The sequence below is a fragment of the Carex rostrata genome, chromosome 28 (assembly GCF_964058835.1).
Source record: "Carex rostrata chromosome 28, lpCarRost1.2, whole genome shotgun sequence".
Lineage (NCBI taxonomy): Eukaryota > Viridiplantae > Streptophyta > Magnoliopsida > Poales > Cyperaceae > Carex > Carex rostrata.
The window spans coordinates 6,854,209-6,870,902 of NC_135945.1; the positions used below are offsets into that span (position 1 = coordinate 6,854,209).

At 35.2% G+C, this 16,694-nt stretch overlaps 2 protein-coding genes across 3 annotated transcripts in view; both read right to left on the reverse strand.

The window, feature by feature from the left end:
- The window catches only part of LOC144545783 (glutamate receptor 2.8-like), a 32,593-nt gene extending 27,529 nt beyond the window's left edge, over nt 1-5,064 (reverse strand). The window contains exons 1-4 of one of the 2 annotated variants that reach the window (XM_078294351.1): nt 4,435-5,064; nt 3,052-4,331; nt 1,701-2,016; nt 113-507 (exon numbers count right to left, since the gene is read on the reverse strand). In XM_078294351.1, coding sequence (XP_078150477.1) covers nt 113-507; nt 1,701-2,016; nt 3,052-4,331; nt 4,435-4,720 — 2,277 coding nt within the window. In that variant the 5' untranslated portion in view covers nt 4,721-5,064. The remainder of the gene's footprint in view (nt 1-112; nt 508-1,700; nt 2,017-3,051; nt 4,332-4,434) is intronic. The other variant, XM_078294349.1, reaches the window with a different exon arrangement.
- Nucleotides 5,065-5,634: 570 nt separating this feature from the next.
- On the reverse strand, nt 5,635-13,524 carry LOC144545775 (glutamate receptor 2.8-like). The gene is made up of 5 exons (XM_078294338.1): nt 13,203-13,524; nt 11,733-13,081; nt 7,088-7,400; nt 6,511-6,905; nt 5,635-6,341 (listed from the first exon to the last, which is right to left on the reverse strand). The coding sequence occupies exons 1-5, from the start codon at nt 13,483-13,485 to the stop codon at nt 5,832-5,834; spliced, it is 2,850 nt and encodes a 949-aa protein (XP_078150464.1). The 5' UTR covers nt 13,486-13,524; the 3' UTR covers nt 5,635-5,831.
- Between the last annotated feature and the right edge of the window lie 3,170 nt (nt 13,525-16,694).

Sequence of the window (16,694 nt, forward strand, 5' to 3'; positions counted from 1 at the left end):
GAGTATTACTGCTGCATAACTCAACTGGTATATAACGCCAGGATGGAAGTCCCAATTTAATACCGTATATGCAAGGATTTTTATATTAAAAAAAAAAAAAAAAAAAACTCACAAATCCAAACCCGCCTGTCTTGTAAATCTCACTTGACATTTCATAGCCATCACAATGGTCATTTATAAACACCTCAAGGTATGGAGTCTCATCTACAATGGCAGCAACACGGCCACTTGACAATGCATCTGCATACTCCTGAGGCGATTTTAATGGCACGAGCCTCGACTTATCAAATCCCAACTTCAGTAAATTATCCTTTACAAATGAAGGTTGCAGATATCCCACGCTAGCTGCACTTTTTTTAAGGTCATTGATATCAGAGACAGATGGTTTGAGTTGTTTCACCGTTAACATCGAGCTCAAATTGGCAGTGTAGCTGCTGGTCAAGATGAAAACAACGAACAACCACACGATGAGGGTAACTCTTGAGAAATTGTTCCGCATCTTCTCCGCTATGTTATACAGGGCGAAAAAAAAAAACAAATTTGAGACCCTTCTATTGTAATGATATATTGTTTTGAATCGCATGCCAATTGTTCATAATAGCTTGGGAAACATGGTAAACTCAACATAGCATGGAAGTCCCCGAGGATGAGTATCACCGTAAAAACTAAAGAAAAGACAATGGAAATTCCATGTGAGTTACTCTCATTAGCCAATTGGTGCATATTCAGTACCAGTTTGATTTGTGTTGGCTCCCTTGTTATTCCTGCCCAAATCGATTTGGGCTAATTTTGGGTCAGTTTAGTAGAGAGGGCTATATCAATATTTTATTAAGTCTAGGGTCCATTTTAAAAAACAGAGATAAATAGAGCTGTTTGGTATTTTTCTAGAAGCTTGATGCCTAGCCCTCTAAGTTCTGTTTATCATGGTTAAAAGAGAGCAGGGAGAGAGAAAAGTAAAAGAAGACAGAAATGCATAGGCTGGTATTGAAGACTGGTACAAGCTCCTATTGAGCCAATCACAGTCAGTGGCAGATCCACCTTGGGTAAATGGGGGTCAACTGACCCCTATTTATTTTAAAAATACGGTGCTTACACATGATTTTATAGTATAATTTAGAGTAAAATGATAAGGATACTATAAAATTGACCCCCGTATTTTTGTGAAAAATTTATATGATCAACCCTCATTGCGTGTTCGACCCCATAAATTGAAAGTCTTCCTCTGCCCCTGAGTACAATGGAGTTGTCGGCTGTCCAAATTGACTTGTGACAGTTGGCTTTGTTAGAACCTTTCTAGTTTCCTCTATTCACCTCTTTTTGTTTATCTCATTTGGTTTGATCTCTCTCTTCAACTTGTACAAGATTAAGATGTGTGTGTATAGTTTGTAAAGTCCTTGATATTCATCAATTAAAGTGTCTCTGGTTTTAAAATTTGTGTGTTTATTTCTGGTTGTCTTTAATCATGTTTCTTGCTGAAATTGGTGCGGAACTCTGGCTGTACCAGTACTGTTATGGGTCTGTTTTCAGCTGCACAACTGTTGTTTGTGATATTGCCCAAGTAAACATAATTGTTGGGACAAGAACCCTAACAATTTGGCCATGACCAGATACGGCAAATTGGTAGTCTGTTCAAGGTAGTAATTTACTTTTTGCAAAAATAGGAACAATTTGCAAGAAATTAAATGAAGAAAGTAGATTACAGTGTGAAAAAGCTAGTGTGGAGAATGCAAAGCTGATGATGGGGCCATGGTGTCTCCACCATGGCCCTCTAAATTCTTCGTTCACCCGATGTTCCATTAACCAGATGACAATTCCTGTTAAAATAAAGAAGGCTCCACTGATGACCCACAGATTTGGTTTGAGTGGTTTTGTGAAGACCCAGGTACACTTGCTGCCCTTGTCTGTTACTGCCGGCGCCACAATTGAAATGCCAGTTTTCTTGTACGGTTGAGTGAAGTCAACAAACATGGACCGCTCAGCCGTGATGGTCATATCGGCTACAATGCCATCATAACTCTAAAATTGAATAAAGACATATTCTCAATTAGAATCATGGTAACTTGTGTTCAAAACAGAGACGCATAAAATTCAATAAATGGCCCACAACGACAACACCAACAGTGAATATATTGTGTCTCAGTATTTTCTATATGGTTCATTTGGTTACAGCTACTTTTGCCAGAAATTGTGCCTGTTATCCACAGATTTTTAATTACTTTTTTGATAACTGGGTTGTGTCATTTTTAAATTGGTTAACATGACAAAACTACTCCATATTATATTGGGTTAGTACCATAAAAATTGGAATGTGACACTTTAGGAGTGGAATCTTGGCAGTGATACAGCTGGACTTACGTTGTTATTATTTTTTCTTTGGTACTTGGGTGCAACTAAAATGGAATCTTACCTAGATTGATTTAATACTTATCTTGCCTAACTTGAAAGTATTTCAATTATTTTAGTACTGCGGGACTGAAGACAAGACATGAGAAGTTTACCAACAAATAATTAAGTTCCCTATTACCTTTTTCGTTCTTTCTCAGAAGTTACTATTAATTAACATTTTGCAAGGATAAGCACTAAACAATTTTCCTCCAATAGTATTGTTGGAGAAAGAAACAAAAAGGGGAGACGAGGCAAACTTTTCTCAGAAGAATCCCATGTGCAACTTCTACAAGTTGGTGTTATCTTATTCATATTTTACAATGTGAGAATTTTATATTGCATATATATGTTTGCGCACATGAAGGGTCATCCTATTAGGTTATTCTCTATACATGTGCCCCATTTTCATTATAACTAAAAACAAGTATTATGGCCTTATCCTCCTAATTCATCAAGAAAACACACTTTATCAATAAACCAAGCATGGGGAAAGTTTTATCTTAACAAGTTATTAAATCAACAAGTGTATATGTGTGGACGTGTGTGGAATTATGGAACTGAATATACAGATGGAAGTAACTATCAAATATAGAAAAGAAAAGAAAAGAAAAAACAAAGAGAGAAACCAACTATGTATGAAATAAGAGAATAGAGAAACTAAATTACCCCATTGGCGACTAACTCCACAAGTGAATCATAGTTGTCATGCTCAACCGGTATGTAGTCAAACAACAGCGCATATGGCAACTGCCGTACTGCTGCCTCAAACATGTCAAAGACAAAACCCTTTGCCAAGGTTCGATTGGTTGTTTTATCCACCTTCAAATTTAGGAATGACTCGAACCCAGGATCTACTGATCCTGGTACAGCTAATCTGAGCCTCTTACCACTAGTCGTCACATCCCACCCCTTTGGTACGACCATTGATTCTCCTGGCCATATCACAGGCCTGAGCCGCCACTTCAACCCTTCATTCTGTGTCCAAACACCGATTTCTTGTGCCTTCCCATCAATGACATTGACAATTCGACATGCTCCTGTCCTGTATAGTTCTCCATTCACCAACTGAAATTTTCCACCGAGGCCATCAAATTGTATGCTAAATATAGCTTGTAGAAGGCTTTTCCCTGTGTCAGATCCAGCCATGGTGGAGAGATCGTCGTACCTGTTACTTGTTCTCATAGTTGAGTTTGTCACCGGGCCTAGATGCTCAGCAGCAAGGGCCAGAGCCCATGCTGCATCATATGCCCAAACAGCATAGTTGCTTAGCTCTGATGAGACTCTTGAAGGGTCAGCAACTGGGTTTTCAGTTAAGAATTGACGTGTCCATCTTCGCTTAAAACCATTTAGCCTTTCTGAATCTGGGATTTTAGTGGATACTCCGAGCACACCTTGCACCGATTTGCTTTCAATCCAACCAAGAAGACTTGTTAGCCCCTCAGTCAGAATCCAAACATAGCCATCAGACATCATGCCAATCCTGTTAGCAACGGTAAAAATGCGTACAGCAAGTTGCACGCAAGTGTGGATGACAAATACACGAGTTTGTAATGTCTGAAGCCGGTAGAGCTCAGATGAAATGTGGTCATCAGTTGCCGAAAACCGAATACCACAACGGTAAGGAATCACTGCTTCAACGTTATCCAGAGCATCGACAAGGAATGGAAGAAGTGCTACTCCATGGTCGTCATTTTCGTAAATAGGCACGACACGATGCCACCCATATTCGTGTACCAGTGCTGCAATGGCATCTACCTGGAGGGCATCACTTGGGGCAGCTCGGACAAAGAAGGGGACGTAACTGGGGGCAACTGATTGGCTTGTAACTGAGTATGATATAATGGGTATGTTTGCCTTTGTTCCAAGATCGGCAACAAATGCAACTTCTGAAGCAGTATCCGGTCCGAGAATTGCATGAACTGATTCCCCTGTAATAAGCTCCAAGGCTGCATGAAGGGGCAACTTTTCTATTTAGTATATATTTAGTATATGAATTTTACTGAACCTCAGGTCTTATGTGAAAAAAAAAAAAATGAGGCATATATATACCGGAAGAGGCAGCAGTAAGGACATTGCTTGAGGAGTTACGCTGCACAACTACGAGGTGTTTAGTGGAATTTGTATTCACAGTGTAAAAGTCAGCAATGGCTATTTTGATGGAGGTGAGAGCAATCTGACCAATCGGGTAATTGGTGTCAAGGATTAACCCCACCTTGAATGGTGCAGCTGTCTGTGTTGGTTGTGTGGATGCTGGGTTTGGAATGTGGAGCATTATGTAAAAAAGGAAGAAAATGTGCTTCTTTTTAGTATCTTGTTGTGTTTTTGGGTCTTTCATGCCTGGGAAGGTATGGGCCGGGTAGTGCAAGAAGGATGTGAATCCTGTAGAACCAGTAACTGTGGAAGAGAGATTTATGAAATAGGGAGACTACTTTGGGATATCAGCAAAGAAAAAATAGGAAGAAGACAGAGTCAGTGCAGCAATTTTTGTTTCTTTTCCATTACCTATTAAAAATGTTAGAGTTGTCCTTTGGTGAATAATTGAGTCCTGGGAGACAATGACCGGAAGAATAGAAACCAATGCAGCATGGAGTTGTTTTTTCAGATGTTTTGATTTTAATTAGATGAACTCAAGATTCTGTTGAAATGGAGAGGAGCTGAACTAACACTAAACAAAGACTTTGACCAGAGAAAAAGTGTTCCATACACACCGAGTTTTTTATTGGTATGATAATTGGTGGTTAACACTTAACACTTAACAAATTATTATTCTAATAAATCTAGACCCCCTCCCCCTCTTCTAAGTAAGTGGCAGGCTCTGTCCTGGATGGTTGGTACTCGATCTCACCTCCCAATAACTTTGACTGACAAGGAGATTTCGGGGAACCAGGTGAGGGCTGAGGCTTTTACATAATTAGAAACAGGTACTAGGGCTGGTACCGGGCGTAAGATATCATGCTTTACAGTCTTTGCATAATTAGAAGTGATTGTGGTTATATGTTTGGGGTGTACAATATGATGTGTGTGCCTGTCAACAAGAGCCTCATCACATTGGGTTTTGTGGTTGATGTATTTTCTTGTTGTGTGCCGGGGGGTGATTTTCTTTTTTTTCTTTTTTTTTTCTTTTTTTTTTTGCATCTTTTATTATGCATCTTTTATTTTGAAATTATAGATTTTTAACAGAAATATGTGAAAATATGAGAGTTCTTCTTTCACACCCATTAAAAAAAATTCATTAGCACGAACTTCAAGTAGGAGTTAATCTGATCTTCTTTTCTTTCTAAATTTACATATTACGTTACAAATACAATATAAAATTTTATATCCGGGGCTCCTATTGAAACCTATTCAAACCTGGGCCATTCTCAAATGAGACACTTCTTCTAAGGTAACTATTACTAAATAATTACATAGTATACAAGTTAAATTTTTAGCAACATATACAAGCTCTAAATATTTACATTATTTGGGGTTTCATTTCCAGCATTACCATGCATTTCCACCTCATATGTGTCAGGACTCATCCGCTCAGATGAAAATGGTCCCCCGTGATTTGATATGCTCATCGGAGTGCCTGGATTAAAATTGTAAGGGGAACTCGGTTGCGTTTTCCGGAATGTATGGCTAGATAAGTCTTTTTCATCATATATCCTTGCCACTGTACGAAGGCTCGATCTGAAAGAATTTATTGAAGTAATGTGCCTTATGTGGTGGCTGTTTTGCATTACAAACATAGCTAACTGTATCAGGCAACACAGCACTGACGTCACACCAGTGATGAGAAATAACCCCCAAAAGCTTACGATGTCGAGGCTTTGGGAATAGAGGCTATCTTGATTCGGACATGACAACGGCTCACCAAACCATTTTTCATTTAGCCTTGTGCTTGTATCCCCTTCTGTTAGGTTTAGGATTACTCTAGAGAGATCGGTGACCAGAGAAGAGCCTTTCGGAAATACCTGTATAATTGTTTTGAGCATTATTATAATTTGGTTTTGTTCCTGAACCCGTAAAAAAACAGAATTTTGGACATTTTTTATGTCGATATTTTTTTTTTCAACATTTTAATTCATCTGATACTCTTGACTCTATGCAGATTTGGTATAGTTACGAGCAAGGAAGACTTACAAATCCAAATCCGCTCGTCTTGTTGGGTAGGTTGACCATTGTATAGTTGTCACAATACTTGTTGAGAAAAACTTGGAGATAAGGCGTCTCGTCCACAATAGCGGCAATGGAGTGATTCGACATTGCTTCTTCATATGAGTCGGGTGATTTAAGGGCAAGTAGTCTACTTTCATCGACACGCATTCTTAGCAAGAAATCTTTGGTGAAGGAATCTGCTAGGTAACCAATCTTCTCTTTACTATTCACAAGATCATTTATGTCAGAATAAGTTGGAGTAAGGCGCTGAACTGTTAGCATCGATGTCAAGCTAGCAGTGTAACTTGCTTGTAATATGAGCACCACGAACACCCACACAATTATGACGAATCTTGATAAGTTGCTAATTATTTTTTCCCCTGCAATAAGGTGCATTGTTAGACCCTTTTTTCTTTCCCTTAATTTTCTTTCAAGTATGTAATCATTTTTTTCGGTGAAATCAGTTTGTCCTTCTGTGATGAAGAGATGATTGCTAATTATTTTCTTTTTGTGAAATTATGTAGTAAAAGAAAAGGGCAAAGTTGGAGGCAATCAAACTTACTGTGAGCGAACACAAGCGTAGAGAACGAAAAATAAAAAACGGTGCCGAGTTGGTTCGCTGGCGGTCCTCTGAAATCATCATTGATGCGGTGCTCCAAAGCCCAGATGACCGCACCGGTGAAAACAAAGAATGCGAAACTACCCAACCAGAGATCAACCTTGAGGGGTTTGAGGAAGATCCATGCATTCTTGCTCCGTTCATTCCTCACCGGCACCACCATTGACAAGCCCGACGCCATATACGGCAGTGTGAAATCAGCGTACTGTGATCTGTTGTAGGTGATCGTCATATCAGCAACCACTGCATCATACATCTGCAACAAGTTTGATTATTTTAATTTTAACTTATTTTCTTAATACAAAATTACAGTGGAAAATTTGAAAATAGAATTGAATGTTGAGTAGCAGCAGTATCTTGATATACTCCAATAGAAAATGAGAATATATATACACCTTATCATAACATTTAAATTATAATTAGCATAAGTGGCCTAGAAGATGATGCATCATGATCTAAACAATTTTTTAATTTCACCCAATTGATAAGTAGGAAAATGTCTTCCACAAGTAGTTGGCCAATTGAATATCAAAATGGCGGTAGGTTGGTGTTTTTTATATAACAGATGCACAAGTTTATTCCAAGAGAGAACTCAGATTTGGAAAGCTACTTTTCACAAAGGTCCTTCAAAAAAAAAAAAAAATCTCTATAGATTATACTTGATATAATTGTAGATGAGTGTGGCTCACCGTTTAGATGTCACTTTTAGCGTTTATTTGTTTTTATACATTCGTAAGAGATGACATAAGATGGTGGGCCATTGATGGCGTATAAATATGTGACGACAATAAGACAAATTACTGGAAGTCTTTTTTTTCATTTTAGCCCTTTACATTATTTAAATTAGGGAATACTTTCAAAACTTTGTTCCTAAATCTTCATCCCCTCCAGCGCTGGGTTATAGCATCTAGCCAATTCGAGTAATATAAATTTTAATAAAATACAAACAGCTCAAATCAAGCCTTTTAATATACGGTCCCTTCGAAACTATTAAATTTAGTGCACATATTAAAATTTTGCAGAAAATTAATTTTAATATTTTATAATTTATTTTACTATTTTTTGAATTTTGGAAAGATGGTTAAAAGATAATAAAAATAATAATTGTTTGTATATCAAAAAGAGTCTTCCAAAAATCTTAGAAAAAAAAACACTAAAAGTAGTAATTAGTAACTAATAATTTAGTTATAGCACTCCCGAAACTTGCAAACTTGACAATTAATCATGACAAGAAAAATTAAGACATGATCTTCCAAAAATGCTGGGATTTGATGAAAGTTTTACCATTAATCCATCAGATGACTGAACATTTGTAACAATTTATATTTATCATTATTTGATGAAATATAAATTGTGTACTCTCCATAAAAGAGGTTGAGAATCAAAGCATTTTAAACACTCATCTCCTACTATTATCCTATACTATTTTATTTGCATCATGATCCACACATGATATCAATTAAAATGGCACTAAAGTTGCATTTGAACTTAATTTCTCTATCATTTAATTTTTTTTTTTAATTATTTAGATATATATTGTCATATTATTAAATTATATATTTTCAATCAATTCCAATCCATATATTAACAGTAAGACATAATTATATGCATGATTAATGGTATATATAGTAACCTCATTGAAAAAGACAACTAATAATTAACTATTCTATTGGGCCAGCATCTTATATATATATATAGAGAGAGAGAGAGAGAGAGATAGGCTAATGTGCTTTCGGTAGCATATGGGCCGAAATACACACGGTCCAAATTTGAAATTTCAAAATTCAAAAAGTCGATCTGAACCGTTCATCTTGTTCTCCATATTAATATGTGGTTGGAGACCAAATTTTATATTTTTCTGAATTTGTTTACTATTTATTAAGCCACTTTGAAAATCGCTAATCCAACGGTTTTACTGTTTTGTTAAGCCACCGTTGGATCAACAATTTTCCAAGTGGCTTAATAAATAGTAAAAAAAATCAGAAAAATATAAAATTTGGTCTCCAAGCACATATTAATATGGAGAACAAGATGAACGGTTCAGATCGACTTTTTGAATTTTGAAATTTCAAATTTGAACCGTGTGTATTTCGACCCATATACTACCGAAAGCACATTAGCCTATCTATCTATCTATCTATATATATATATATATATATATATATATATAGGCTGTGGCTAATTTGCTGCCGGCAGCATTTCTGCCGGCGGTGCTGCCACTGTTTTTTCTATTTTTTGATATTCAAATGACAAATCTAAACCGTTAGATGTTTAATCTATATTATAATCTACTTGGAGACCAAATTTTACATTTTTTGGAATTTTTTTACTATATATTAAGCTGGTTTGAAAACCGCTGATTTCAATGCTGCAGAAATTTACTGAAATCAGCGGTTTTCAAACCAGCTTAATATATAGTAAAAAAATTCCAAAAAATGTAAAATTTGGTCTCCAAGTAGATTATAATATAGATTAAACATCTAACGGTTTGGATTTGTTGTTTGGACATCACACGGCTAAATATAGCCCCGGCAGCACCTCTGCCGAAATGCTGCCAGCAGCAATTTAGACAGACCCTATATATATATATATATATCTATCCTTTAATTGTGTGGATCGATCACTCATAAATTATTTAAATTATTTATTAGTTATAGCAAAAATAAAAGTATATAGTTTTTTTAGTAAAAGAAAAATATATATAGTTGACTTGAGGAATTAATTAATAGCTAGTCAAGTCGCATTTATAGAGACGGATAGGGATTGCATTTGAACGATTCCAGTCAATGTAGAATTCAAACTAAATTTGTGACCAGTGATTTATTAATTCATTCAAACTTCAATTCAATAGCTAATAATTAATTATGGAACCAATCAATGCCCCCACAATTTTGATAGAGATGGATAGCTATAGGGATCCAATATATGGTTGGTATATATAGATTCTCTCTGATTTATAACAATTGACCACCAATATTGTCAAATTCATTAATTTCTATGTATAATTTGACCGGTTTGAAAAGATATGTGCAACGACCAATATTAATTGTTCCTCTTTACTAGAATTAATTGTTATTGGTCGTCAAAAGAACGACCAAAAAGACTTTAAGATTCTCAAATATCATTAATAATAAGACAAGAAACTTTTACATTTTTTTTAATTAATGTCATATATATAGATATGACAAATGATGTAAGTACATATAGTGGTAAGTATATATAGAGTTAGGCTGGGGTGCTATGGATAGCATAGAGGCCTCTATGCTACGGCTCAATATTCGAGTTTTCAAAATCCAAACGGTCGATCCGAACCGTTCATCTTATTCTCCATATTAATATCTGCTTGGAGACCAAATTTTACATTTTTTTGAATTTTTTTACTATTTATTAAGTATTTTACAAAATTGTTGATCCAACGGTGGCTGCACAAAACAGTAAAACCGTTGGATTAGCGATTTTCAAAGTGAATTAATAAATAGTAAAAAAATTCAGAAAATTATAAAATTTGGTCTCCAAGCATATATTAATATGGAGAATAAGATGAACGGTTCGGATCGACCGTTTGGATTTTGAAAACTTAAATATTGAGCCGTAGCACGGGAGGCCACTATGCTATCCATAGCACCTCAGCCTAACTCGTATATATATATATATATGCTTCATCGATCTCTCATGAGTCATGATTAATTTCATACAAACCATATAAATTTACTTAAAGTAAACACTAGTTGCTCTAGTGGGTCTCCAAGTAGGGAAAGTAGTTAGGAATAGTACTGAAAAGAGGGTGTGTGTATATATATATATAGGTCTTACGTAAACCTATATTCATAATTATAATATAAATCAATTACATAGTGTTGATGGTGGAATTATATTATGAGCTTTCAGTACTCAAGAGGGTATAGGTCTTACATAGACCTATATATATATATATATATTCATAAAAGTACATGCATGCATGTACATATGCTTAATATATACTAGAGATTTGGAATGTATATATATATCTTTCAGTTAACGGAACTAATTAAATTGGTCCTTCTGCAAAAAGGTGTAATTAATTAATCCAGCGATTAAATCTAATTTAATTGTCATAATTATTAAGTTATTACTATATATCACATTCCAAATTTATACTATGTATGTGAACTCTGAATAAACATATCGTTTTAATATGAAAGTATTTTTTAAATTAGCCCTGGCCAAGAGCAAGGAAGTTAGAATATAAAGTATACTGTTTGACTTTGAATTAATCTTTCAAATTTGGAGTCTCATGAGCCTTGTAATTTTGATGTTTGAATCTTTCATATTATATTTGACTATATAACAATTTTTGTGATAGTGAATGTGTGCCTTATTCAATAAGTAACGCAAGTGTGATCGATCAAAATTAATCATTCCTGATTGTTCTAGTTCTTAAGCTTTTGACCGAATCAAATTGTAATTAAATTTATAATATCCACAGTATAGCTATCATAATTAATATGCTTCCACCTTCCAGTTTACTTAGCTAAAGCATCAGATTTACTTAGTAAGCATAAATTAAATGCAATAAGGATTTAAATTAAGAAAAGGCTAGCTTACGTACCCCATCACCGATCATCTTCATAATGTCGTCATATTTCTTATGCAGCACCTGTACATACTCGAACGGCAATGCGTATGGCAACTTCTGCACCGCCTCCTCGAACATGTCTATCACAAATCCTGATGCTGTTGTCTGGTTCGTAACGTTGTCTGTCTCCATATTCAAAAACACCTTGAATCCTTCTTGAACAGGCCCCGGCACTGCTATTCTTATCTTTTTGCTAACAGTAGGTTCCACCCACCCTTTTGGCTGCACTGTCGAATCACCAGGCCATATCACCGACCCAAGGTCGCTTCGAGAGGGAGAGGTCGAGTATGAAGCGTTACTAATTTCAGCAGACCATTCTTTGAATAACCCAAGTTCTGGGGTGTAATACCCTATATTCCTATCATTGCCACCATTTACATTAACAATGCGAAATTGTGACAAGTCTAGCTCACCATTTACTAACTTGAACACACCACCTAGGCTGTCATTAAATGTTGTGTTCAAGATAGAGTTAAGGAATTCCTCGCCGGTGGTCGAGACACCCATGCTCAAAAGATCAGTGCTACCTTTTCTAGCATTAACAAATTGATTGTGATCAATTTGTTTCATGTTCTCTGCAGCCATAGCCACAGCCCAGGCAGCATCGTATGCCCATATGACATAACGATTGATGTCACGGGCAACAACGGGGTCCGCATCAGGATGATCTTGTAAGAATTGTCGGGTCCATCTCTTTCTGAAGTTCTGTAATAACGTGCCCGTCATGTTGTAGTAGGTCGTGAGGCCCAGCACCCCTTCTAATGATCCGGGGGGAGTGATAGCATGAATGCAGCTGAGCTGACTTGTGAGGGCATCTGTCAGTATCCAAACATACCCATCGGACATCATCTTCAGATTATTTGCCACGTTAATTACTTTTGTGGCTAACGGAATCCTCATGTGCATGATGAAAACTCGAGTTTGTCCATTCATGAGCTCAGCAAGAAAATCTTCAATATCTTTGTCGCTCGCAGAGGTTGCGATGGGTTGACGGTACGGAATTTGTGCCTCCACACCATCGAGCTCATCCACGAGGTAAGGAATTAATGAGGAACCGTAGTCATCGTCTTGGTAAATAGGTACCACACGGCGCCACCCAAATGCCTTCACGACAGCTGCGATTGCACGAGCCTGCGTTGTGTCATTTGTCGCAGCACGGATGAAATATGGAGCTTCAGAGTGTGACACCGAAGGGCTAGTAGCCGAGGGAGATACTATTGGAACTTTTGCTTTGGTTCCCAGTTCAGCTACAAAAGCCGATTCAGGCGACGTACCCGGACCGAGAATAGCGTGCACTTTTTCATCCATAATTAGCTCCAAGGCTGAATAGATACAAAGAATGAAATATATAATATTATTATCTGATTGAGCAAGTAGACCTTATAATTTCCACAACTAATTAATTGTACAGTAAAATTAATACAGATGCAAGAAGGAACTAACCGGCAGAAGCAGAGGTGATTATATCACCGCCCGGTGAGGGTCGAGGTACGAGACTTACACGGTTGATGGAGTTGGGGTATTTAGCATAAAAATCATCCAAAGCCATCGGGACGGTGGTCTTGGCGATCATCCCGTTTGGCGAGTCCGGGTGGTAAATAAATCCAACTTTGAAATTGATGGGCTGAGATGAAGTTAGGGTTGGGAGTATGATGAACAGCAGAGAAGTAATGAATAGGTGGTGATGAAAGAGGGAAAGAAGATTAGGAAGCGGTTTTGTTTTCATGGCTTATTGTGAATAGGAGGTAGAGGAGAAGAGAATTTTGATTTGGAATAATATCAAAAGGCACAAGGACTTGTGGAGATATAAAGGAGCGGGTGCGGGTGCGGGTGCGGGTTGTATATATATATGCGGTAAACGGGTTGGATTATGATGTTGGATCCTTAATTATACTTTTAAAGGAAACCGTTGCGGATTAAAAGAGGAAATTAATCTCTCGTTTAGTGCACGGGGGACCCATGCATGACTGACCGTAGATCTGATGTTCATCCTACGACTCCGTTCGTTATATATAGATCCAATTAATTATAATGGAATATATCTGCCTCGTCTCCATTAACTCAAAAGTTGTTCTTTCGAGTTAGTTAATGCATTTAGATCATATGATTTTAAACAAATTAAGTCAATTCTAATGGAATCTTAAAGCGGATCAGACGATCCTGATGCATTAACTCAAAAGATCTTTAAGCGGATCAGACGGCCAGCATTTCTTCTATTATGTGACAACCTTAATTAATTAGCGGCAGCGGATTATATATATGTATGATACAATTCTACACTTTTGGATTTTGTACCTCATTATTCCCTTAATATATTATATAGAAATAGAAATATAAATCTGGATTTAATTAAATATTTTAAGATGTCATGAAATTCTTTTTTGTAATGTTTAAATTAGGTAACATTTACTGTCATAATTATTTTTTTATTAACAGAATAAATCTATATTAATTGAATATGTTCTGCTGATGATTAGAGAATATATATGTCCAATACTTTTCTTTTTAAATCAAAATTCTGTATACATACACTTAGCCAAGCTTTTCAATTTTAATAATATGAGTTATCTACCCTCTTATATATTATATAGTCAATTAGAGAATCGAAATAGAAATATCTCTTTCTTTAAAAAAATGAACGGAATGATTAATTAGTCAAGCTTTTCAATTTTGTGTAGGAAATAACTGCAGCTTAAAAAAATTATCATCTATCAGTACAAATGATTAATAAAAAATTTATATATGCCACAAAAGCTACTTCTCTAGTTTGATTTTTAAGGTCATTCACTTGCTAGAATGCCAATGAATGGCACATTTTTTTTTAGAGTGATGCTTCTATGGACATAAGGACTTATTTGTAAATTAAAAAAATACCATCTCTGGAAGCAAAATATAATTTTTTTTTATCAAGTTTGCGATCTCCCACACTGATAGAATTATTTTTTGTCACTAAATTAAAAACTGATTCTTATAGAAGACAAAATTGATGTGTTAATTATTTTTTATTAAAACAAATATAGCTAGATAATATTATTGAGCGATCGATTAATATGGAGAAGAAAAACAAAACAAGCAAAATAAGGAAACAACATATGCAGGTACATGCATTAATTAGGTCCGTTAAAAACGCCAAAAAAAAAAAAAAAAATCGTTAAAAGTGAAATTGCGATGAAATAACCAACCCCGACTAATTCAAGTGAAAATTTTCAGAAGAATAGTGAATAAGTCAAGTTGTCAGTTTACGTACAAACAGGAACTACTCAATCATATTAATTGTAAAAATTGAAATATGATTTAACACAGTAGCTAGCTAGATCGAATTAATGGGTTGAAACTTGAAACAGTCAAAATGACAGGTGGTCCCAAGATGAGACATGGGAGGGTGGGTCCAAGAATCTGTTTAGAAGTCGTGACATTTCCATGACTACCACATTAATTTTTGGGGGAATTTCATGTATATCCCTCAAAAGTTTCAATATTACATATTTATCCTTCTAAAATCTATAATTACATATTTATCCTTAAAAATTATAAAAACTCACATATTTATCCAATCTAACTCTATTATATATCAAATATCTCCAAATATAATTAAATAATATTTTTTAAATATTAAAATTTATTTTCCAATATTAATTAATCTTGTAATGACCATTCTACCCTTTCTTCATCTCTCTCTCTTTAATCTGTTGAGTCTTGGCAGTGCCAAAACCTCCTATCTCTTACCTCTAGACTATATATCACCCGCCATGCTCAATTTGATGAATTGTATTGCACATAGAATTGGATGAAAAATATAAGAGAGTCTGTTTTACTGGCCAAGCTGTCACTGTTATGGTTGAAACTTGACTTGTTTAAGGGTCTAATTATGTATGCTGCAAAATGTTAAGCAAGCTTTATTACTATAATAAAAGTGCATTGACGTTTTGGTATTATTTCACTAACTAAGGAACCAATGGTTATCTAGAAGATAATTGGAGGCAAAAAATTCATGGACCTTTGATCTATTGTGAATTTCGTTGTTTTTGAAATATACTGTTATTTTTTCTTTATGCAATCAAGGTGTTTAATACAGCAAAAAATTCATGGTACTGGTACAAATACGGTTCAGTGCTGGTGCTGGTACGGTTCAGTGCTGATACTGGTACGATTTAATACTGTTTTTTAATACACCGGTCTAGAAGGAAAAATAAAAGAAGGGTAAAATGGGAATAATAGAAAATTAATGTTAAATATAATGGATTGGACAAATATGTGATCTCTTTAGAAGTCCTGGCATTTCCACGACTACACATTAATTTTTGTACAAAGAAAAAGACTGCGTTTACTAGCTAGCTATATGCTAGTTGTCAATTTCTTTCTGTTACTTTTCTTGTTATTATTACCGACATGCATGTAATAAACACACCAAACATGTAGAAAGATGTTGTTTGAAGCTTAATTTATAAAGCATACTTAATTAATAAAAATTATACTTGATAACTACACTGTCAAGGTTTCAAAAAAAAAAAAAAAAAAAGCTTAATTTATAAAGCAATTGAATGTAACTAGGGAATGGAAATGGTATCGAGCATAATTATTGATCTACTGTGCCTAACTTTTCATTGTTCTTTTGGGATGCTTTAATATATATATTATAAGGTTTTGTGGGATCATCTTAAATTTTTTTGGATAGTTCAAATTATAAGAGTAGATTTTAAATGTCTCATGTTTATTATGTTATATTTTCATCTCTATTTTAAAGTTTAAATAGTCAATTCGAACTATTCAACATAATCTTTGTATTAAAACGTGCTTTAGTTGCGAACAATTTTTTATTTATATTTTTTTGGAAATTTGTACTATATTTTAGATAAATACAAAATCGTTGCTTTTTTTATGGTCCAAAAATAATAGATTTGAACCTCTTTTTAAAAAAAAAAAAATAGTACAAAA